A 24,029-nucleotide genomic window follows, 5' to 3' on the forward strand; every position below is an offset into this window, starting at 1 on the left:
GAAATGGTCTTAAAAAGATGATACAAAAATTATCTTCCATCAATTCCAGCCATGTTAGAAAGGGGATCAGTTTTGCATGTATAATTACCAATGTCTCTAAATCTTTGTGCATCATGAAAACTAGTATATGATTATATAGAATGTATATTAGCTATTCTAAACAATTAGGACCACAAAGATTTCTATTCAGAGGGAGGAACCTATGGACTTAGCTTCCTCTTTCAAGTTTGACAAACAACCACTAAGAATTTAACAACTCAGCATAGAGACCTGATTATATGTTTTAAAAACTTTTGAGTTTGAAAGCTTAAGATTTTCAGCTAACATTTCTCAACATTTAGCCTTTTGGGGCAAAAATATTTCAGGGACTTGGTGTTCAAACAAGAGAAACCCAAAGCTCTTTAGGCATGCATAACTAGTGTCACAACTATTTCAGGCCCAGATGATAAATTGTAAATTTTCTGACAGTACAGTTCTATTTTAGAGCAGTGCATTCTCACATCAATAGCTTGGCATATGCAATATGACAATTTTTCAACAGGGCCGATGAAATTAGCTCTTTCAATTGAAGCAAAAGCATGGAAAATGTTGCTCTGTCGCTATCTAAATGAAGAATACAAGAAAAAAATGCAAGACATGATAAGTTTTGTAACGGAGTACCTAAAAAAATTATCTCGACCAATTCGAGATTTGGATGATGTTCGTTTTGCTATGGAAGCTCTGGCCAATATACGTGATAAAGAAATAGAGATGGATATGACAATGGGACCCATTGAAGTAAGTTCCTTAAAAGCAAGAATCTCGTTGAAACAAGTGTTTTTTTAAAAAATAAGAATGTTCAATAGTGTGAATTGTGTGATACTGGTTTTGTTTTAGGAAGCCTACACAATTTTATATAGATTTGAAGTTGAAGTAACAAAGGAAGAATCAGAAGGTGTTGATACGTTACGGTACTCTTTTAATAAGCTTCAGAGCAAAGCAGTAAGTATGTTAAAAGCTTATTATATAACAATAGTTTATGAATATAAACTCACAATATACAAAATGAATGAAATTGTTCTATAATAGCAATAGTCCTGGTATATGGCTCTCTACAAAATTCCAAGACTACCTACAAATTTCCATTCTGTCAAGAATTTATATAATAGCCATCAATTGATATTCCTGCCCAAATCTATATCTTAATTTCATAGCCTCAGTGTATTAATTCATTCTGTATAATCCACCAAGAATTTCAGCTTGAACATTTTTTCTTTCACATTCCCACATCCCTTATTTTCCTCAAATTTTGCCAATAGGTATACACTGGATCATTTCTGTTCTCACAGTTCTATATTTAAATAAAATTAATAATAATCTACTGAGTCTCTAGATTTGGGAAGACGTATATAAATTATAATCAGAACTATTTTTCATTCTTATTACAGATATTTATTTCTATTTCAGGCTAGTGTCCAGGATGAATTAATTCAAGTCCAGCCCAAGTTTAAGGGTCAGCTTCTGGAGGCAGTTGAAGTTTTTCGTGAAGATGTGTCAAATTATGAAGTATCATATGAGACGGTAACTTTATTTATATGGGAGTTGTTAAGAAACTACAGCTGGTATAGCGTTGTTTTAACCAAAGAATATTTACTTCTAGAGATTTAAAATACTAAATTGTTAAGTTGTTCTCCAAATGCTTGAAATCTAATTACTTTAAGACTAGGACTTAATCCTATAGATTGAAGAAAACTTACCGTAATCCAACAATAATAATTTATTGAGTTATTAATAATTCCAATACCCTATTGAGGCCTAACTGAAATACTAAGCAGCAATACACAAAGATTCATAAAAAATATAATTTTTAATTCTTTCTGGGCCTAACAGAGATTTTGAGTACCAAAGCTGTTAAGGTCGAATACAGAGAACTGGAAATCAAAATGATTCATTACCATAACAAAGGATAAGGGAAATCTGTTCTTCCCAGTTCAGAATGGGAAGATCTTAGGTCTTGATAGGGAGCATAGGTAGGGGAAACAGACCTCAAACTTGCTTTTGCTTCTACTATAAATATGGATTGGATTTCAGTCTTGGCAATTGCTAGATTTGTTCATAGTCAGCATTTCTAATTTTTTGCAATAATTAAAGCTAACTTATCAATGTTTATCCTTGAATCACTGTTTACAAAACTTGTGGTCTCAGTGATGGCTGGATTAAAATCTGATATGAATGAAGTAATCTAATTTAAAAAAGAAAAGCTTTTGATACTGTTGTTCCACAAATATGGAATAAATATGTAAGGAAAATAATTATACCTAATAGAGCTTTGAAGCACTTCAAATTTAATTCTCAAACTCTACTTTACAACATGACATGCTGTACAACATGCACTGTTTCTGTCAAACATCTTTTAAAGTAGCTACAATCTTTCTCCAGATCATATAATTGCTTTGAAAGTGCTACACAGCTGTAACAAGTACAGAAATAATGTAAAGCATAATGGCCTATAATATTAAATTTTCACACCCTAGTGATTGTAAAATGTCTCTGTTGAAAGATTATAACCTAGGATTTAATCTTATCAAATAACTAGTTTTGATACATTTTGTGTGTTTTAGGAAGGACCAATGGTTCCAAATACACCACCTCAAGAAGCTAGCAATAGATTACAGATATTTCAGGTAAAATTTTATTGAATGTTAAATTGAGTAGCATGATATCTATCAGCTCTCTAAAAAGGAAATTATTTCAATTTATATTCTACTGAATGTTGCTTTTCAAAATTCTGTTTTATCTTGGAAGCTATAAAAATTATTAATGCACTTTTAAAATAAAAAATAATATCACTTTTTGCAGCTGAATTAAGAACCAATATTTTGTATATTGTGTGTTCTGAAGCTACAATAAGGTTAGTTGGTTTTTTGTGTCTGATTTGTTCCATTTTAGCAGTTACAAACCAAATAGGTATATCTCAATTTAATAAAAATATTGCAGCAAATCTGACAGTTAATACATGAGTACATTTATTGCTAAACATATTTTGCTTTCCATTATCACTGTCTATGCAATCATATTTTTGATACTTTTGATACTTTTCTATTATAATAATTTTGAGGTTCACCTTTTACATGGCACCTGGAGAGCCGTTGGGCTAGCCTGAATCTTGCATAGCTATTTTTTTTTTATTGAGATTTTTATACCGCCCTTCTCCCAAAGGGACTCAGGGCGGTTCACAGGGCATAAATATGAACACCAATACAAACATTAAAAAATAATTAAATTAATGCCCAAGTTAAAACCAGAATAATAAAACAAACCAATAAAAAACCCAAATATTTAATTTTGTGAAGTATAAGGTCTTCTACTGGACAACAAGATAACCAAATAGATATCATATCAGCAAGGAGGTTTGGGGTATGGTTTCATCCCTATATACAGTATGCTGTTTTCTTTTTTTTATATGTGTACCTCATTACCCCCCCCCCTCCAATCCCTGAAGTCTTTATCTGGTTCCCAAGAACAGGCACAAGGAACCAGAATGGTACTGTGAGCTGATCAGAGTTGAATAATAATAATAATAATAATAATAATAATAATAATAATAATAATAATAATAATAATGATGATGATTTTGATGATGATGATGATGATGATGGTGGAAGGGACCTTGAAGGTCATCTAGCCCAACCCCCTGCCCAGGCAGGAAACCCTATACCATTTCAGACAAATGGCTGTCCAGTCTTTTCTTAAAAACTTCCAGTGTTGGAGCATTCACCGCTTATTTACAAGAATCTCACCAGACTCACTGCATTGTCTTGGGAAGAGCCAGATAAGGACTTCAGCATTTGTTTGTTTGTTTGTTTGTTTGTTTTGGGGGGTGGGGGGTCAGGTCTGTGTCACTTCCTAATCTAAACCCCTTCCTCCATTTATAGCTAGAGATTCCACCGCAGGTCTGTTTAGAAGTTGGGTGGAAGATCACTAGAGAACTCCAAGACCATGAGTAGACTGGAACATAAAATATACATGTAAAAGGCAGTAATAAACCACTTAAGAACATTGCCAAGTAAATGTCATGGCTTACGACTTATTTGGTGGCACAAACATTTATATAAGGCAAATTTTGTATAAATGTGTGTTATATGTAAATGTATATTTCTCATTTGGTTCTGCACACCACTGACATTTAGCTATCAAAATGTTAGCCCAAAAAAAGGAAAAAAAAGATTATCTGTGAATGATCTAAACTCTTAACTCCTATATATTTTTATTTATTAGGCCAATTTTGATGAGCTCTGGAGGAAGTTTATTACGTATTCATCTGGTGAGCAGCTATTTGGATTGCCTGTCACAGACTATGAAGTTTTGCATAAAATCAGGTAACTGTGGAAAAATAGTTCTACCTGCTGGAATAGATAAGGTTTTACTGAAAGACAAGACTGGGAAAAAGACATTTGAACTGTGTTTCTCCCAAACTGGCAAAACAAAAAGAATCCTAAAAACAATGAAAAAAGGATTAAGGGGCCACCTCTGTGGTGAGAGTAAATATGGTAGCAGAATCAAAAAAGGTATCTATGATAACAGGAAACAGGCATTAAGGGATACATGGATAACCAAGTAGGAAAACCATGCAAAGCATAGTTTCTATAAATCTTTCTAAACTCTTTGCAGTGATGCTGCTCTAGGTCAGTATTTTTCAACCTCAGCAAATTTAAAATGTGTGAACTTCAACTCCTAGAATTCCTTGGGCCACACATCTTAAGGTTGGTAAAGTTGAGAAACAATGATTAATATGCATGAAGGAGGACATAAGGGAGGAGTAATTGGCAAAATTCTGAGTCCCTGTCCAACTTCTTAAAAAAAAATTCTGATATTTTTCTCATTGGTTGCATTGAATCAAGTTTCAAGCAGCATCTTTCTTTTATTGCCTTCTTATTCAAAAGTTTTATCCCATTCTAGTTAGTTTTCATACAGTTTTCTTGATAATGGACAGATAGATGTCAAGCATGGCCAAGAATGATGTAGAACAATCCAGTCAGAGTTCTTTATTTGCTTATACACAATAGACAGAATCTTGCCAGATTAAACCCTTGCTAATGAAGGTGAATATACATGTCCACAATAATGCTGCAGGATGCAATCTGGATCGGTCACTGGGACCAGAAGCTTTGTCTTCTGAGCTTTTGGACTAATGCTGGAGCCCATCTTTAGGGAACTTCTCTCTAGCAGAGTGTGTGCTGTTCTGTGTGTGGTATTTATATGGTGTCTGTTTTATGTGGGTTTTTTAGATGCTGTTTGGGATGTGTTGATGGCTGGCTTTTAAGTTGTTGGCTGTCATTTGCTTGTGCTGCCTAGCCCTTGACTTCTAAGTATTTGATGTGCAGGTGGTAAATCAGTACTCCTGTTGACTAGTGAGGAGCCTGTTTCACAGGCTTCAATCACTTCCCTGGCTGTTTTTGTGCCTGTTTATCAACAATCTTAGTGGCTGCTAAATTGAATGTATGTCCTTGTTCATTGCAATGTGAGGATACCAATGAGTTTGGGTACTATCTGACTGCTCACTTGTGTTCTTCCAATCTGGTGGTTAGCTTCCTCCTCATCAGGGACAGCCCATGGAGAGGATTCGATAGGTTATTATTATTATTATTATTATTATTATTATTATTATTATTATTATTATTATTATTTATTAAATTTTTATACCGCCCTTCTCCCGAAGGACTCAGGGCGGTGAACAGGGCATATCTTAAAACTACAAAAGTACAAAAATTAAAAAAGACTTAAATTATTGCCCACAATAAAAACAATAAAAAATATATATAAATATTAAAAACCCTAAGTGATTCCCCATCAGGCCAGGCCAGCTTGTTCAAATAAATGGGTCTTTAACCCGCGCCGGAAGGAGCGGAGATCCGGTGCCATCCGGAGCTCAACCGGCAGTTGATTCCACAGAGCCGGGGCGCCCACAGAGAAGGCCCTCCCCCTGGGGGCCACCAGCCGGCATTCTCTGACCGGAGGCACCCTGAGGAGGCCATCTCTGTGGGAACGCACGGGGCGGAGGGGAGTCGACGCCGGCAGCAGGTGGTCCCTGAGGTATTCCGGACCCATGCCATGTAAGGACTTAAAAACCATTACTAAGACCTTGAACCTCACCCGGAAGACAACTGGTAACCAATGCAGCTCGCGGAGCAAAGGTGTAACATGGGAGTACCGGGAAACTCCCAAGACAACTCTCGCGGCCGCATTCTGTACCAGTTGGAGCCTCCGAGTGGTCTTCAAGGGAAGCCCCATGTAGAGAGCATTGCAATACTCAAGACGAGAGGTCACGAGCGCATGAGTGACCGTACACAGGGCATCCCGGTCTAGATAGGGCTGCAACTGCCGCACCAGGTGAACCTGTGCGAAAGCCCCCCTGGTCACGGCTACTACATGATCTTCTAAGGTAAGCCGTGCATCTAGGAGGACTCCCAAGTTGCGAGCCCTATCCACGGGGGGTAAAAACTCACCCCCCATAGAAAGCGATGGAACATTTTGAATGTCCTGGGATGCCAGAATGTACAGCCACTCAGTCTTGTCAGGGTTGAGTTGAAGTCTGTTCCTCCCCATCCAGACCCGAACCGCCTCCAGGCAACGGGACATCACAGCAAGGGCATCACTGGGGTGGTTTGGGGTCGAAATGAAAAGTTGGGTATCATCAGCATATTGATGATACCCAACTCCAAAACCACGAATGATCTCACCCAGCGGTTTCATGTAGATGTTGAACAGGAGAGGCGAGAGAACCGAACCCTGAGGAACTCCACAAACGAGAGACCTAGGGGCCGATCTCTGCCCCCCTGCCAACACCGACTGCGAGCGTCCCAGGAGATAGGAGGAGAACCACCGAAGAACTGTGCCTCCCACTCCCAATCCCCTGAGACGCCGCAGCAGGATACCATGGTCGATGGTATCGAAAGCCGTCGAGAGGTCTAATAGGACCAGGACAGAGGAATATCCCCTATCCCGGGCCCTCCAGAGATCATTCACCAGAGCGACCAATGCCGTCTCCGTGCTGTACCCGGGCCTGAAACCCGATTGGTACGGGTCCAGATAATCCGCTTCATCCAGGACCAGAGGGAGCTGATGTGCCACCACACTCTCAACAACCTTCGCAAGAAAGCGAAGGTTGGAGACAGGACGAAAGTTGTTCAATATAGCTGGGTCCAAGGCAGGCCTCTTGAGGAGAGGCCTCACCACCGCCTCTTTCAAGATGGCGGGGAAGCTACCCTCACTCAAAGAGGCCGATATAACTGCCTGGAACCAGCTACGTGTCCTCTCCCGGGCTGCATAAACCAGCCAGGAAGGGCACGGGTCCAATAAACATGTGGTGGTGCTCAGCCTCCCCATGATCCTGTCCACTTCCTCCGGAGTCACAGAATCAAACTCCTCCCAGATAACATTGACAAGACCGCCCGTGTCCTGATCGTCAGACTCTGCCCAGCTGGAGTCCAAACCGGTCCAAATCCGAGCGATTTTATCCGACAGATGTTGACCAAACTCCTCGGCACGACCCTGCAAGGGATCCTCCCTCACCTCCTGATTAAGGAGGGAGCGAGTCACCCTAAACAGGGCGGCCGGGCGATTATCTGCGGACGCGATGAGGGCAGAGAAGTAATTGCACCTCGCTGCCCTCATCGCTGCGAGATAAGACCTAATATAGGTTCTTAACCGCAACCGGTCGGATTCGGATCGGCTGGACCTCCAGCAGCTCTCTAGGCCCCGTTTCCGACGCTTCATCTCCCGGAGCTCCGCGGAGAACCATGGAGCTCGATGGGATCTGCACCGGGTCAGGGGCCGCAGGGGTACAACTCGGTCCAGTGCCTCAGTGGCTGCCCTTTCCCAGGCTTCCACTAAGGCATCCGCCGAGCTGTGAGCGACGGAGGCAGGTGGGGATCCCAGCGCTGCCTGGAACCCGAGAGGGTCCATTAAGTGTCTGGGGCGGTACCATCTAGTTGGTTCTGCATCCCCACGGTGGGGGGGTGGCAAGACGGAAGACCAGCCGCAGGAGGTGATGATCGGTCCATGACAGGGGCATAATAAATGGAGAGCCCCCACCAAGATCATCCAACCACCGTCCAGATAAAAAAACCAAGTCAAGGGTGTGGCCTCCCTCATGAGTTGGTTCAGAAATTACCTGCGTCAGGTCCATGGCCGTCATGGAAGCCATGAACTCCCGGGCTAACTCAGATGACCCTCCCAGGGATGGCAGATTGAAGTCACCCAAAACTAGAAGTTTGGGGAACTCAATCACCAAACCGGAGAGGACATCGAGTAGCATGGGCAGGGCTGCTGCTGTGTGACTAGGCAAAACGTACACCAGCAGCAAGCCCAACTGCGCCCCCGAACCAAACCTCAAAAAGAGAGACTCACACCCGACTATCTGAGGAACGGTGGTCTCCCGCGGACATAAGGTCTCCCTAATAACAACCGCCACTCCCCCGCCCCTACCTTGAGCCCGAGGCCGGTGTAACGCTCGGAAACCTGGTGGGCAAAGGTCAACCAAAGGGACCCCACCCTCTGGACCCAACCAGGTCTCGGTGATACAAGCCAGGTCTGCATGCTCACCCTCCACCAGATCCCGCACAAGGGGAGCCTTATTAACCACGGACCTGGCATTCAGGTACACCAGCCGGAGCTCAGGAGGCTGCACATCCTCGCTCCCGGCACCAGAGGGTCGGAGCGCCTCACCGCTTGCAAACAGCGGAGACGGCCCTCCCGGAAACGATACGACCCTCTGTCCATACGCCTGCTGCCATACCCCAGTGTCGTCGGAATCGGTAATCCCACGACCCGCTCCCGAGCCCCAGATGTAACCACAACCCGCTCCCCCCGAAGGAAGGTTATATTGGAAGTATCTCCCACCTCCAAGCGATCTTTACAATTGCATTTACAATGTTGGACAGCTGGCATAAAAACAGCCAGGGAAGTGATTGAAGCCTGTAAAACAGGCTCCTCACTAGTCAACAGGAGTACTGATTTACCACCAGCACATCAAGTACTTAGAAGTCAAGGGCTGGGCAGCAGAAGCAAACAACAGCCAACAACTTAGAAGCCAGCCATCAACTTATCCCAATCAGCATCTAAAAAAAAACCATATTCAGCATGCCCATATAAATACCACACACAGAACAGCACACACTGGTAGAGAGAAGTTCCCTGAAGATGGGCTCTAGCATGAGTCTGAAAGCTCAGAAGACAAAATCTTTGTCCCGGTGATTGAGCCAGATTGGATTTTAAACCCTTACTACTCATACCCTTGGAGATTCTAGCGAGTGGCTTCCTAATACTCTTCCTCTGTCTCCTCCAGCTCTGGGCTGTACTACCTCTTGTCTCATTCTCCTCCTTCCTAGGAAATTGCCACTTCACTGTAGTCCATCACACCAGCTCCATTTGTCCATAGATATCATCTCTAACAATAGGTTGGACAGCAAATATCTAATGCTTTTTTACTCATTTTTTACCAACATTCCCTTGTTTGGAAGAGTAAAAATAGAATATAAAGAACTGTTACTTAACTAAAATTCCATCTGGCATGCTGGAAATAAGATAATAAAGTCAAATTGAAAGATTGAGATAGGTTTAAGTTCTGTGAAGTGAGATTTTTTTTTAAACTTTTTTACCTTTCCCTGTGTTTCTCTCTGACATATAACAAGCTTGTCAAACTCGTGACGTATCACGACTTTTTCCCCATTGCCGGCAATGGGGTGGGTGCGGTTTCAGAATGATGCATCCGGCCCACAGGCCAGCAGTTTGACATGCCTGACATATAGCATATTCATCTTCCTTCCTGCCTTCCTTTTTTCCTTCCTTCCTTCCTTCCTTCCTTCCTTCCTTCCTTCCTTCCTTCCTTCCTTCCTTCCTTCCTTCCTTTCTTCCTTCCTTCCATTGGAATCTCAGTAGCATGCAGTGTCATTTCTCCAGGTTTGTGATCTCAAATGCAGTGGATACGAATCCCAGCTAGAATAAATCAAGAATAAATTATTTATCAAATTTATATGGCCTCCCATTTCCCAAGAAATGTCTCTGAGTAGCATATAACAAACAAAGAAACCAAAAAGTATATTAAGAACAATCATTATAAAAGTATAAAATAATAGAAGCTACAGGGTCATTAAAAAGAAGTTTTTAGTTTTATCACAGAGCATTGGAGAAACCTCAGTTCAGATCCTCATTCAGTCATGATGTTCTACTAGGCCTAGGGTTTTAGTATGTCCCAACCTAACCACTCTCAAAATTTTGCTATGTTATGAAATGTCTCCAAAAATCCAGTAAAGCACATTTACAAAAATCTGAATTTGAATCAGTTATGATTTAGTATTTACATTTTTATGCCACACTTCCTAAGATTACAATTTCAGAATTGCCTATACTTTTCTAATCACATTCTTGTATAAAGAGAAGGTATTCTAATAGTTTTACTATAATTAATCTTGTCCTTTTTTCTCCTACAGGAAAGAGTTGAGTTTGCTTCAGAAATTATATGGTTTGTATGATACTGTGATGAACAATATAAGTGGCTATTATGAAATTCTTTGGGGAGATGTTGATATTGAAAAAATCAATGCTGAACTTTTGGAGTTTCAAAACAGGTGAGATTGCTTTCTGTATAACCTTCTGTACTCTATTTCTTTAACTTTAACACTAATTTCTGATAATTCTATATCCTTTTCCATGATAGATTTATTTATGTCAAAGGCTAGCATTGGCCACTCCTGGAATTCCTTCTTTGGTTTTCTAAATAAAGCAAATTGAGGGTTCAAATTGAGGGAAATTGCCTATTTGGAAGGAAAGAGTAGTATGCAGTCACTGAGTTTCTGTAGGCTAAATCTGCCCTCCTTTAAGATGCAATAGACAAAGCTGTACTTTTTAAGGGATTTCATTTTTGTTTAGACAGTTGCTCTGCTTTTCTCTTCATTCTTCCTAATTTTCTTTTAGAATAGTATTTTTATTACCTTTTTTCTAATGAAAGGTGCCGCAAACTACCTAAAGGGCTTAAAGATTGGCAAGCATATTTAGATCTTAAAAAACGAATAGATGATTTTAGTGAGTCTTGTCCACTTCTGGAAATGATGACCAACAAGGCTATGAAACTGAGACACTGGAACAGAATTTCTGAAACAACTGGGCACCCATTTGATGTGGAATCTGATTCCTTTTGCCTTCGGAATATCATGGAAGCGCCACTTCTCAAGCATAAGGATGATATTGAGGTAGCCTTCCCTATTGCTGCATTTTATATTTAACATCAGGGAACATACAAATGTTTTTATCTGCTGTAGATTTTACAATGGTGATTTTAATATTTCTCAACGTTTTTATGTTGTAAGCCACACAGAGTTGTTGGATACGAGATGGGTAACAAACAGATTTTATAAATAAATACACACACACTAAACACAAAGATGCACACACACACACACACACACAAGATTATAATACATAATGTGTAGGCTTAGCATGCCTAATAGGAAATAAGTTATAATGGAGGGGTTTTTTTCCATTTCCATTCCACTTATAGGTATTCTTGGAAATTACATATTTTAATATTTGATCCCAGTGATTGATTTGACCTATCAAAAAGCATGCAAACTCGTAAAATGAATGTGGCTCTCAGATAGAATGGTTTTTACTTTTTTGCATTTTTGCTGTGAGTCACTGGAACTGTTGATGTTGTATTTTACATTATTATAATATCCAAAGGACTGAGATTAATGCAAAATGACTTCAATAGCAACAGGAAGTAAAACTGTCATTATTAGTAATAGTACAACAAAAAAGGGCAAAAAATTGAAGGGAAAAAAGTTGAGCAGAAGGATTTCCATGAAACTCACCTTCCTGCCTCAGTAAAGCCCATATTTTAAGGCATAATGTTAATGTTTTAAGTTCTCCTAAGAACTTGGCTGTCACATTTTTCTACATGAAAGATTTGTGCAGACTTCCATGTTATATGTTCATCATTTCTACTTTTTAAAACATTGTTATATTTGTTCATAATGATATTTTCAACTCAAAGGCTGTTGATAAGTCCGGAATTAGTGAGATGAGTGGTGCTTAGTTTGATAAATAATAAAATGTCTCAAATCCCCTAATGCCCAATAGGAGAGCCAGTTGTTCTGTACCAGCCTGCTACCGGCCCTGCAGAAAAGGCAGGGACAACCCCTTTTTCAAGAAGGCAAGAGGCTGGAATTACGCCTGCCAAATTTATAGCTACAAAAACAAATAAGACATGAACCAAGAAACAGGAGCTTTAAGAAACAGGAACTATCCAAGCGGTTGCCTTCAGCAAACCAGCCCTCCCACACATTCCCCTTATATAGAGTTCAGGGCGTGGCTTCTCTCTGCCTCCTTCCGAGGAGCCCCATTGCCTTCCTCTGTTTACTCCTACTTGACTGCCTCCTGCATCGGGCGTCCTTGAACAGGGCCAGCTGTGGGTCAACTTCATCCACGCTGTCAGGCTCACACAGCTGGGTCTCCATGGTGACCAAGTGGGAGGGGCCTGGCTGAGGGCTCTCATCAGCAAGATCTTCAACCCCCTCAGCAAGGTCTTCAACACCCCCCTCCTCCTCTGAGTCGTCCGACCCAACTGCCGAACCTACAGGCTGACCCTGAATCACAACACCATTTTGTTGTAGTAGCTAAGTCACCAGACTAGAACCCAGGAGAGGCAAATTCTAGTCCTGCCTTAGACACAAAGCCAGCTGGGTGACCTTGATCCAGTCATTCTCTCTCAGTCCTAGGAAGCAGACAGTGACAAATCACTAATGAAATCTTGACAATAAAACTGCAGAGATTAGGCCAGGTAGTTGCTAGGAGTCAACAATGACTTGAAGGAACAAAAAATAAAAATAAAATAGTTGGATTGAAAGTACATAACGGAAATCATGAAATGCAGTCCCATCAACCAAAATCTGATTGCTCAAGGTATAAGAGCAATTAACATTGCTCCTACTGTAAACCACATTGTGGGGCCTAATAGACAACATGCAAAATATTCTTTAAATAGATACTGTATATTTAAAGCAGGCACTTAGAAACTGTCGTATTTGCCATGACAAACACAATATTTGAATGATTGTTTGATGTTCAAAAATTATCTTGTGTGGTTCTGGTTTCATTAAGCTGTCAATTTTTATTTATTTATTTATTTATTTTAATTCCATTTATATCCCGCCCTTCTCTGAAGACTCAGGGCAGCTTACAAGCTTAGCAGTATTAATACATTACCAGACATACTTAAAACTTTCAGAGGTACATCACAAACTCTCCTTGAGATTAGACTTTTGAAATGTTTTCCTAAATTATCCTTTAGGTATAGTAAAGTTTAGTAACCTTTTTTTAACTAAAATGAAATCTATTATGTTTAAAACAGTCTACAAGAGTAATACGGAACTTCATATTTGGATTAACGTGAAGATATCACCATTTTTACTCCTCAGTTGTAAACTACCCATATGTCAAGGATCTTATAAATCCCTGAGATAGTTTATTATTTATTTAGGTACTACCCATCTTGTTCTCAGAGTAACTCTATATAGTGGTATAGTTAAAATGATCCTCTCCGCCTCAGGAATGTCTGTGCAGTATTTTTATTTTACAATGGACCATCATTTTCTGGAGATCAGGTTGTCTGAAGCATACAAAGTCAATTTATGGCTTCAGCATCCTTCCTTTTATTGCCTTTTCTTGTTTTTATTGATCTGGGGTCACAAGTGTCAAGCAGAGAAATGGAGGGAATATGGAATGTTAGCTTTTCCCCCATCCCCAAGTTCTTCTTGCTATTTTCGTTGGCCTATATAAGCAAGTGCTTTTTTTTCTTAGGGATACCTCTTTAATCAATTCATATTTTCCTCCAGTTAAAGAAGGTGCTTCTTCTGTCCCAGCATGACATTTTTCCATGAAATAAGGTTTAGATTTCTTGCCATGTTTTTATAACTTGCTTTAGAGATACACGTACTTGTGTTTTGCATAGCTCGAGGGTGTTTCTTTTCGGGACAGGACATCTGTATATCTGCTATTAAAGAGAAAGATATTGAAGCTAAGTTGGCGCAAGTAGTGGATAGCTGGGCATATCAGGTCCTGAGCTTTTCAGCATTCAAAGGAAGAGGAGAACTACTTCTCAAGGGAACAGAATCTTCTGAAATTATCACAATGATGGAGGACAGCTTAATGGTCCTGGGTTCTCTGCTGAGTAACAGGTAGTTATACAAATTTTAATTATTTCTACTAATATGTTTTAATTATTGAGCAAACTGCCTCTTGTTTTCCAGATAGGAAGGCCAGCACCGTCAACATTAGCCATACTGATCATTTGTTTAGAAAAGGGAGGCTGGATTTAATCAAAGCTGACAGCAATTATTGCAAAGTTATCAGGTGCCACTCCAACCTAGCAAAGACACTGTCAGTGTGTGTTACTGCATGAGGTTTTGTATCCCCTTCAGTATAAATGATAACATCTAGCAAAACAGCCCTTGCATGCAGACAAATTTGTACTTCTTAATTAATGTTGATATCAGAGCTACATTACAAATATATCCCTCTGTAACACTGTGATGTAGTTGAGCTGGGCAAGGCAGCTCTGCAACTTTTCCCAGTTTCTTTTGTGAGAGATGTAAAAGACAGCATGCCATCAGGTTAGCAAGCTTGTGAAAATAAGGAGGAGGCAAGTAGAATGGAATGGAATGGAAAAGAATATTATCTTTATATAATAGGAAATATTGTAGATAATATCATATTATCTTTGCATCTAAGGTTAGGGTTAGGGTTAGATTTACTTGGAGACATGGCCAAAAACTTATGCTATGGATAGATTCTTAGGGCTTTTCTAAAGAAACCAACATTGATATCTTTTCATTCATAGTTGTTTGCAGACTACAGTAAAATACATGTGAAAATAAACATTGCCGAAGAAAATGAATTTAGGGTTGAGAGTTAAGGTTAGGTCTACTTGGTCTCATGGCCAAAAATTTATGTTAGGGATAGATTCTTAGAGGTTTTCTAAGGAAAGAGATGTTGACAGCTTTTCATTCGGAGTTGATTGTGGACAACAGTAAAACAAATGAGAAATCTCATTGCCAATGAAAATGAATCAAGGGATAGGGTTTGGTTTACATGGAGACAAGACCAAAAATTAATACTAGGAATAGATTCTTAGAAGCTTATTAAATTGACACTGACAACTTTTCATTCAGAGTTGTTTGTTGACATCAGTAAAATACATGGGAAAATCCTATTGGCAATGAAAATGAATCTAGGTTTATGGTTAGGGTTAGGGTTAGGGTTAGGGTTAGATCTACTTTAAGTCATAGCCAAAAATTAATGCTAGGGATAGATTATTAGTAGTTTTCTAAGGAATGTGACATTGATAGTTTTTCATTCAGAGTTGATTGTTGATCACAGTAAAAGACATGGGAAAATGCCATTGCCAATGAAAATTAAACTAGGGTTAGGTCTAATTGGAGTTATGGCCCCAAACTAATATTAGGGATAGATTCTTAGCAGTTTTCTATGGAAAGAGATTCATTCATTCATTCAGAATTGTTTGTGGACCACAGTAAAATACATGGGAAACTCCCATTGCCAATGATAATTAATCTAGGGTTAGGGTAGGCGTACTTGGACTCATGCCCAAAAGCTAATGCTAGAGGGCGATTCTTAGTGATTTTCTAAGAAAAGAGAAGTTGACAGCTTTTCTTTTGGAGTTGATTGTGGATCTCATTAAAATACATTGGAAAGTCTCATTGCCAATGAAATTGATTCTAGGGTTAGGGTTAGGTGTACATGAATTCATGGCCCACAAATTGATAGTCATAAATTACCGACAGGAGTAGGTAATAGGAAAGATGAGAAGGATAACAGTAATACAGTCCTGCTACATGGTTAGACATGCTTAGGCATCGACAGTGCTATGGGAACTATGTGTTTAGCAGAGTGATAGCATGGGGGGAACTGTCTTTGTGTCTAGTTGTTTTGGCATGCAATGCCCTATAGCTGTGTCCTGAGGTGGGTAGTTGAAACAGTTTATGTCCAGGATATGATGGTCTATAGATATTTTCTCAGCCCCCTTTCTGCCTCATGCAGTATACAGGTCCTCAATGGAATGGAGGCTGTCTGTGCCTGTCCTGTTTAGTTACTGTACAAAATCAGACACTCATAGAAGTACAAATGACAGACTAATAATTCTCTGTAGAATTGTATCAGCAGTTCCTTGGGTAGTATAGGTTTTCTGAGATGGTGCAGGAAGAATATTCTTTATTGCACCTTTTTAATCATGATTCTAATGTTAGGTGTCTATTTCAAATCCTGGGAGAAACCTGAAGGACTTTACTGTGGATACTGTGCTACCTAATATTGTAAGAAATGATAGAATAAGAGAGCTCCCCCTAAAATCTACTATCATCTCTACAGTTTTATGTGTATTCAGTTCTAGATTGTTCCAGCTGCACCACGGGGCCAGTTGTTCAACCTCCCATCTGAATGCAGATTCATCACCGTCTCAGATGAGACCAATGGCTGTTGTATCATCTGCAAACTTCAGTACTTTAGTTATATGAAAAGGAATAAAAGATGAAACATGAAGCTGTATTCCTTGCATAACCGCATTTCTGTCTAATAAAAGCATGGCAACTGTCAGACGTGATAAGCAGCCCCCATTAACTTCTCCCACTTTGGCTATAGCTATTATAGAGACGTTATTTGACATTATGCACCATACTAATAGTTTTACAATAAGATAGTTTTGTATTTGTTCACTTCCAGAGTTTTTTTAGTTGAGCTGTATTAACAGAAGCTTTTTGTGGAAAGATCCCTGCCATAAACCAAAGGACGCTTCCAGAAAGTCTTTTTGACTTTTATCTCCATGAAACAATGAAAACAGATCATCAAGTGTTCTAACTATTGTTCCTTGTAACTATGGCATAGGGTTTGATTCTTTGCTTCTATTAAGTTTTAATCATCATCTGATTGCTCCTTACAGCAGCGATGAAATTTGCAGTCTACATGAGAACTCTCAAATAAGTGCCTAACACAAAGGAAAGATTGCCATAGCTTTTACTCACATTATTTCACAATGCTGAAAAAATGGGTCATGGCATTCAGCCCATTTGGCCTGTGGGAAATAAACAACGTTGTAACATGTAGAATCTACACAGTAACTGTAAAGAATAGCTTAGCCCTCATTTGCCAGGTGATAATGTCTTTGGCCTTCAGAGTTGCCTCCTGCTGCATAACTGTCTGAGGAAACAATCACTGGTTCCTTTGTTATACAATAGACTCGATCTGCTTCCAATACCATGTTTTCCCATTTTGGCAATAGCTCTACATATGTGACGACAGAAGAAGTTCATGTCATCTGGGCATTTTCAACCAAAGCATTATACTTCTCATTCTGTATTATAAGCAATGGACAGATTGCTTTTGCAATGTACTTTGTTTTTCTTTGAAGACGTTTCGCTTCTCATCCAAGAAGCTTCTTCATAAAAAAACATCTTTGGACCAAACAATGACCTGGATGACTGAGAATCTCCATGGACATGGGATTTCATCATTAACACTGCTAACTTAAGGGCCAATTATTTGTTTATGTTTGGATTATTATTAAGAATGTACTGCCCTTTTCTCTTGTTCTCTTTTACGCAAATGTTCATATTCCTCTCTTACTGTTAGTGGCTAAAACAACTGATAATTGAGAAATATAAATCCTGAAATTATTCTTTGCCTTCTCTTTTTAGATACAATGCACCATTTAAAAAAGATATTCAAAACTGGGTATTCAAACTCAGCACCTCCAGTGATATAATTGAAGAATGGTTGATTGTACAAAACCTCTGGGTTTACCTTGAAGCTGTTTTTGTAGGTGGGGATATCGCCAAGCAGTTACCCCAGGTAAATCAGTAGGTAAATCAGCTACTGCTGTACTGTGCAAATATTTAAGCTTAAACGTATCTAGCTTGAATGTCCTCTGATTCTTATTCAAGTGAATATGAATTTATTCTATTTAGGAAGCAAAACGTTTTCAAAACATTGATAAATCATGGATAAAAATAATGCAGCGAGCACATGAAAATCCCAATGTAGTTAGCTGTTGTGTTGGAGATGAAACTATGGGACAACTTTTACCACATTTACATGAACAATTGGAAGTATGCCAGAAATCACTTACAGGGTAAAAATGTATTAATATTTTTTTCAATGCTGCAAAAAAGCTGGCTTAAGATATAATATTATAGTATAATAATAATAATAATAATAATAATAATAATAATAATAATAATAATAATAATAATAACAACAACAACAACAACAACAACAACAATAAACATTATTGCCATAATTCAACAGTGCATTTTTATTTTTATTTTATTAATCTGCTTATTCTAGTGGCATTCTAAATTATTTTTGGAGGACAATTTTTAAGAATATTGTTATTTAAAGAGAGAATATTAACATTTTAGATTAATATGTAGCATGCTATAGCTAATTGTAAATTTATGAATTTAGACTTGCGTATGTAATTTTGGTTATATTCTCTAGCCTTGAATATTTCTTTTCATTTTTTTTAAATGTTCAGAAAGTAATTAAAAGAAGTTGCAAAATAAAAGAGTATTGTTATACATCTCTTTGAAGTAAAAGTTCTGCATATTTAATTCACTGTTAATATTTAAAGGGAGCAAAAACCATATTTATAAAACAGGAGAATGAATGTTTTTCTGAAATATACTTCTTTTCTTTCCAAAGGTATTTGGAAAAAAAAAGATTACTGTTTCCTAGATTCTTTTTTATTTCTGATCCTGCCCTTCTGGAGATACTTGGACAGGCTAGTGATTCTCACACTATTCAGGTAGGTTACAAATGTTATATAGGTTTGTACTCATATATATGAATGAATAATTATTTATCATATGATAAATCCTCAGTGAATATTGAACTGCGTTGGAATAGTTATCAGTACAAACAGCTTATATTACAATTCTTCAGTTTTACATTTTTTTCCTTTAACACATAATCTTATTTATGAGAATGGCTAATTTAAATGACAATTATATTGTTGTAATTGGTCTCATTTTTCTTTTAGCCACATCTCCCTGGTTTATCTGACAATATAAATGAAGTGGAATTTCACCCAAAGGATTATGATCGCATTATGACAGTTGTATCAAGAGAAGGAGAAAAAATTCCTGTAAAATTTTACCTTGTTAAATTAGTGTAATTTTAATTTTAAAAATAGTTATTTTATGCTGCAAAATACTCCTAAATTAAAAAGAAACTCATGTTACTTTGCACAAATCAAATATAAAACAAAAATTATTAAATTATCTTAGCTATAAATAATCCCCTGCCCACTGCAAGATTTGCCAAAGGATGTTTAGAATTTTATTGAAAATGTGGAATTTAATATGTTAAAGTGATTTGGCTATCTTTTAATGACTGTCAGTCAGATGGTATGGAGTACATTTGTTGTATTCATAGTTTTTTATTATGTTATATATTGTATGTTAATTAATCTTATAACATGTTTTAATACAATGTTTCTTAAACATTTATGTTTCAGAACCTCTTCAAGTTTTAAAAATTATGGTGGACCCCAAAAGAGCTTTTAATGATATATTTATCTGTGTTTACTGTATTAAAGTTTAAAATTAATATATTCATTGCTGAATATACCACTATTCACAATTGATTGGATTTTTATATTATATAATTTTTCAACATAGGGTGGCAGGTAATTTTGATTTTACAGAGCCCTGAGACCACACTTTAAGAAACACTGTTTTAATGAATATTAAGCTTTGAGATAGCCTTGTTTTACTAATCCATAATTAACAGCAATAGGTAATACTCTTATTTATTTATTTATTTAATTTATATACCGCCCTTCTCCCGGAGGACTCAGGGCGGTGAACAGGGCAATACATAAAAACTAGATACAAAAATTAAAATTATTAAAACGTGATTAAACAATGCCCATAAAATTAATACAAATTAAAATTTAAGTTCATTTATAAAAATCCCACCCCGTCCCATCAGGCCAGGCCAGCTTGTTTAAAGAGATGGGTTTTAAGATCGTGCCGGAAGGAGCGGAGATCGGGTGCCATCCGGAGCTCGACCGGAAGATGGTTCCATAAATCCGGTGCACCCACAGAGAACGCCCTCCCCCTGGGGGCCACCAGTCGGCATTCTTTGACCGGTGGCACCCTGAGGAGGCCCTCTCTGTGGGAGCATACTGGGCGGAGGGAAGTTGACGCCGGCTGCAGGTGCTCCCCAAGGTATTCCGGACCCATGCCATGAAGGGCTTTGTAGGTCATTACCAACACCTTGAACCTCACCCGGAAGACAACTGGTAGCCAATGCAGCTCGCGGAGCAAAGGTGTGACATGGGAGTATCGGGAAACTCCCAATACAACTCTCGCGGCTGCATTCTGTACCAGTTGGAGCCTCCGAGTGGTCTTCAAGGGTAGCCCCATGTAGAGAGCGTTGCAGTAATCAAGACGAGAGGTCATGAGCGCATGAGTGACCGTACGTAAGGCATCCCGGTCTAGATAGGGCCGCAACTGGCGCACCAGGCGAACCTGGGCGGATGCCCCCCTAGTCACAGCTACAATATGGTCTTCTAAGGAGAGCTGTAAATCTAGGAGGACTCCCAAGTTGCGAGCCCTATCTACAGGAGGTAATGACTCACCCCCCATAGTGAGGGGTGGGATATCCTGAATATCACGAGATGCCGGTACGCACAGCCACTCAGTCTTGTCAGGGTTGAGTCGAAGCCTGTTCCTCCCCATCCAGACCCGGACCGCCTCCAGGCACCGGGACATCACGTCGAGGGCATCACTGGGGTGGTTTGGGGTCGAAATGAAAAGTTGGGTATCATCAGCATACTGATGATACCCAACTCCAAAACCACGAATGATCTCACCCAGCGGTTTCATGTAGATGTTGAACAGGAGAGGCGAGAGGACCGACCCCTGAGGGACTCCACAAACAAGAGGCCTCGCGGTCGACCTCTGCCCCCCTGCCAACACCGACTGCAAGCATCCCAGGAGATAGGAGGAGAACCACTGAAGAACCGTGCCTCCCACTCCCAATCCCCTGAGACGCCGCAGCAGGATACCATGGTCGATGGTATCGAAAGCCGCTGGGAGGTCTAATAGGACTAGGACAGAGGAATATCCCCTATCCCGAGCCCTCCAGAGATCATTCACCAGCGCGACCAATGCCGTCTCCGTGCTGTACCCGGGCCTGAAGCCCGATTGGTACGGGTCTAGATAATCCGCTTCATCCAGGACCAGAGGGAGCTGATGCGCCACCACACTCTCAACAACCTTCGCAAGAAAGCGAAGGTTGGAGACCGGACGAAAGTTATTCAACACAGCCGGGTCCAAGGCAGGCTTCTTGAGGAGAGGTCTTACCACCGCCTCTTTCAAGGCGGCGGGAAAACTGCCCTCACTCAAAGAGGCAGATATAACCGCCTGGAACCAGCCTCGTGTCCCCTCCCGGGCTGCATAAACCAGCCAGGAAGGGCACGGGTCCAGGCAACATATATATCTAATGTTTAAAAATATAGCAATAGATTATTTCTTTTTCAATAAATATATTAACTTTCAAAGTTACTGCTATTTGAAAGAAATAAGCAAATATTCCTCCAGACAAATTAGATTACATCTTTCAGAACGTTCCCTAAGAATTTTGGTATCAGAACAGGAAAGAATCAAATAGATTGAAAGTTACAGCCATTAAAGGAAAACAATCTTCCTGCATATCTTTTATCTACTATGTATATCTCTGTTGTTGCATACATACTCAACAGGCCGGGACTTTTAAATACTATACTGTATTTTGTTGAATACAAATAACCACATTTGGTGAATGTATTATGGCCTGAAATGAACATAATGCTAAGCCATAATGGGTAATAACATGTATGTGTTATATATTATTTCAGTTGGACACCCCAGTAAATGCAAAAGGACCCGTAGAGCTTTGGCTGCTGGACTTATTGAAAATGCAACAGTCTTCATTACATTGTGTAATTCGGGCGGCATTTTATCAGATTAGCGATCCAAGCTTCCAACTACTAAATTTCCTATATCATTTCCCAGCACAGGTGAGAAATTTGAAAACTAGTTGGCATTCAAACACAAACATGTGAAGAGGCTGAATTTACATGCCAATAATAAAGATTTACATGGAAACATTTACATAATTTTGTGAACTGTAACTTTCCATTTGTGACAACAAATGAAGCAAGTAATTAATAGTGTACAGATCTATTTGTTTTCGTGTAAACATTACAATGGCTTAATGCTAACACATTTGGACCCTCTTTTATTGATTAATTTAGACAATGGTTTGTTCTAGATTTGTATAAAGTGAATATGAGTAAAAAAAGTGGTGCAACAATAACAATTTTGGAAAAGATAAAAGGGGTGAAAGAAGAGACAAAAAATACTTATGTGCAGTATTCAGGCAATATGACATGGTGGCTTCTTTAATTATATATATAATATATATGTGTGTGTGTCTGTGTGTGTGTGTGTGTGTGTGTGTGTGTTAAGTGTTTGTTAAGTATTTGGAATACCTTGCTAGGCCCCAAACATGGGACAAATCTTATTTCCTGTTTTGGCCTAACCCAAGGCCATCCACAGGCAGTAGTCACAGCATGACAGCTCATATTTGTGTAAATTTTTTGGATTGCTAACAAAGAATTAAAGGGAGACTGATATGCATTTCAAACTTATTTGTTCTCCTCAGTCAGCCATACCCTGCTGAGCCAGTGAGTTTTAGAAATGGGAGACCCCCATGTGTCCCCAGGATTTCAGAGGTTCTGACCCAAGATGAAATGTCTCCAGAATGTATATGGGTCAATATAAAAGAGGAAAAAAGTGACATTACCATAGGTGTATATTACAGGCTACCCAACCAATCAGAAGAAATAGATGAACTCTTTGCCAGCCAGTTAACAAATGCATGTAGGAACATACCACAGTAGTGAGACTGCAATTATCCAGATATCAACTGGGAGGCAAACTCTACAGCTAATGGGAGATTAAACAGATTCCTAAACAACCTAGCCGACAACTTTGTCATCCAGTATGTAAAGCCATACTGGACTTAATTCTAACTTATAGAGAAGAAGTGATAGAGGGAGTTGAAGTTGCTGGAACCTTAGGTGAAAGTGATCACATCATACTGGAATTTAACATAACAGAAACACTAGCAACAGAAAACAATCTAACCAATGTCTTGAACTTCAAAAGAGCTGACTTTAACAGAGAGAGAACCTAGGAAAGATCCCATCGATGACAGCTCTAAAGGGGAAAACAACCTAAGAAGCATGGGAAACTCTGAAAAATGCAATCATAAAAGCCCATACCAGCACGATACCGCTGAAAAAGAAAAACAAAAAATTCAAGAAGAAACCAACATGGCTGCATAAAGATCTCTCTGACAAACTGAAAGACAAAAAGGACAAATACAAAAAATAGAAAGAGGGGCACATAACTAAGGCTGATTATCAGCCAACAGCCAGAAAGTGCAAAGATGAAGTCAGAAAAGCAAAGGCTTAGAATGAACAAAGGCTTGCAACATAAATCATGGATAATAAAAAAAAAATTACAACATATTAACAAGAAAAAAGTCAAGGAAACTGTTTTCCGCTAAAGAGAGAAGATGGCAAGGAAATAACAGGCAACAGGGAGAAAGCAGAGCTGCTTAACTCATACTTTGCATCAGTCTTCACACAAAAAGAACTATAGCCTAACGTACCAAAAAAAACCACTGCAAAAGACAAATTAGAAACAAAAATTAAAATAAGCAAGAAAATGGTAAGAGAACACCTATCCGACCTTGATGAATATAAATCGACGGAACCCGACAGATGACATCCCAGAGTTCTGAAGGATCTGGCAGATGTTATCTCAGAACCATTGTACCACATCTTTCAAAAATCCTGGAGCACCAGGGAAATACCTGAGGATTGGAAAAGGGCTGATGTGGTTCCCATCTTCGAGAAAGGGGGG

General features: G+C 39.2%; 1 protein-coding gene across 1 annotated transcript in view; it reads left to right on the forward strand.

The window, feature by feature from the left end:
* DNAH8 (dynein axonemal heavy chain 8) overlaps nucleotides 1–24,029 on the forward strand; it is a 134,675-nt gene that overhangs the window by 35,402 nt on the left and 75,244 nt on the right. The window contains exons 25-37 of the mRNA XM_083349336.1: nucleotides 542–777; nucleotides 877–981; nucleotides 1,447–1,560; nucleotides 2,601–2,663; nucleotides 4,258–4,358; nucleotides 10,470–10,607; nucleotides 10,988–11,228; nucleotides 14,014–14,213; nucleotides 17,745–17,898; nucleotides 18,015–18,178; nucleotides 18,751–18,853; nucleotides 19,088–19,192; nucleotides 21,953–22,114. Coding sequence (XP_083205462.1) covers nucleotides 542–777; nucleotides 877–981; nucleotides 1,447–1,560; nucleotides 2,601–2,663; nucleotides 4,258–4,358; nucleotides 10,470–10,607; nucleotides 10,988–11,228; nucleotides 14,014–14,213; nucleotides 17,745–17,898; nucleotides 18,015–18,178; nucleotides 18,751–18,853; nucleotides 19,088–19,192; nucleotides 21,953–22,114 — 1,886 coding nt within the window. The remainder of the gene's footprint in view (nucleotides 1–541; nucleotides 778–876; nucleotides 982–1,446; nucleotides 1,561–2,600; nucleotides 2,664–4,257; nucleotides 4,359–10,469; nucleotides 10,608–10,987; nucleotides 11,229–14,013; nucleotides 14,214–17,744; nucleotides 17,899–18,014; nucleotides 18,179–18,750; nucleotides 18,854–19,087; nucleotides 19,193–21,952; nucleotides 22,115–24,029) is intronic.

The sequence above is a fragment of the Vipera ursinii genome, assembly GCF_947247035.1.
Source record: "Vipera ursinii genome assembly, chromosome: 1".
Lineage (NCBI taxonomy): Eukaryota > Metazoa > Chordata > Lepidosauria > Squamata > Viperidae > Vipera > Vipera ursinii.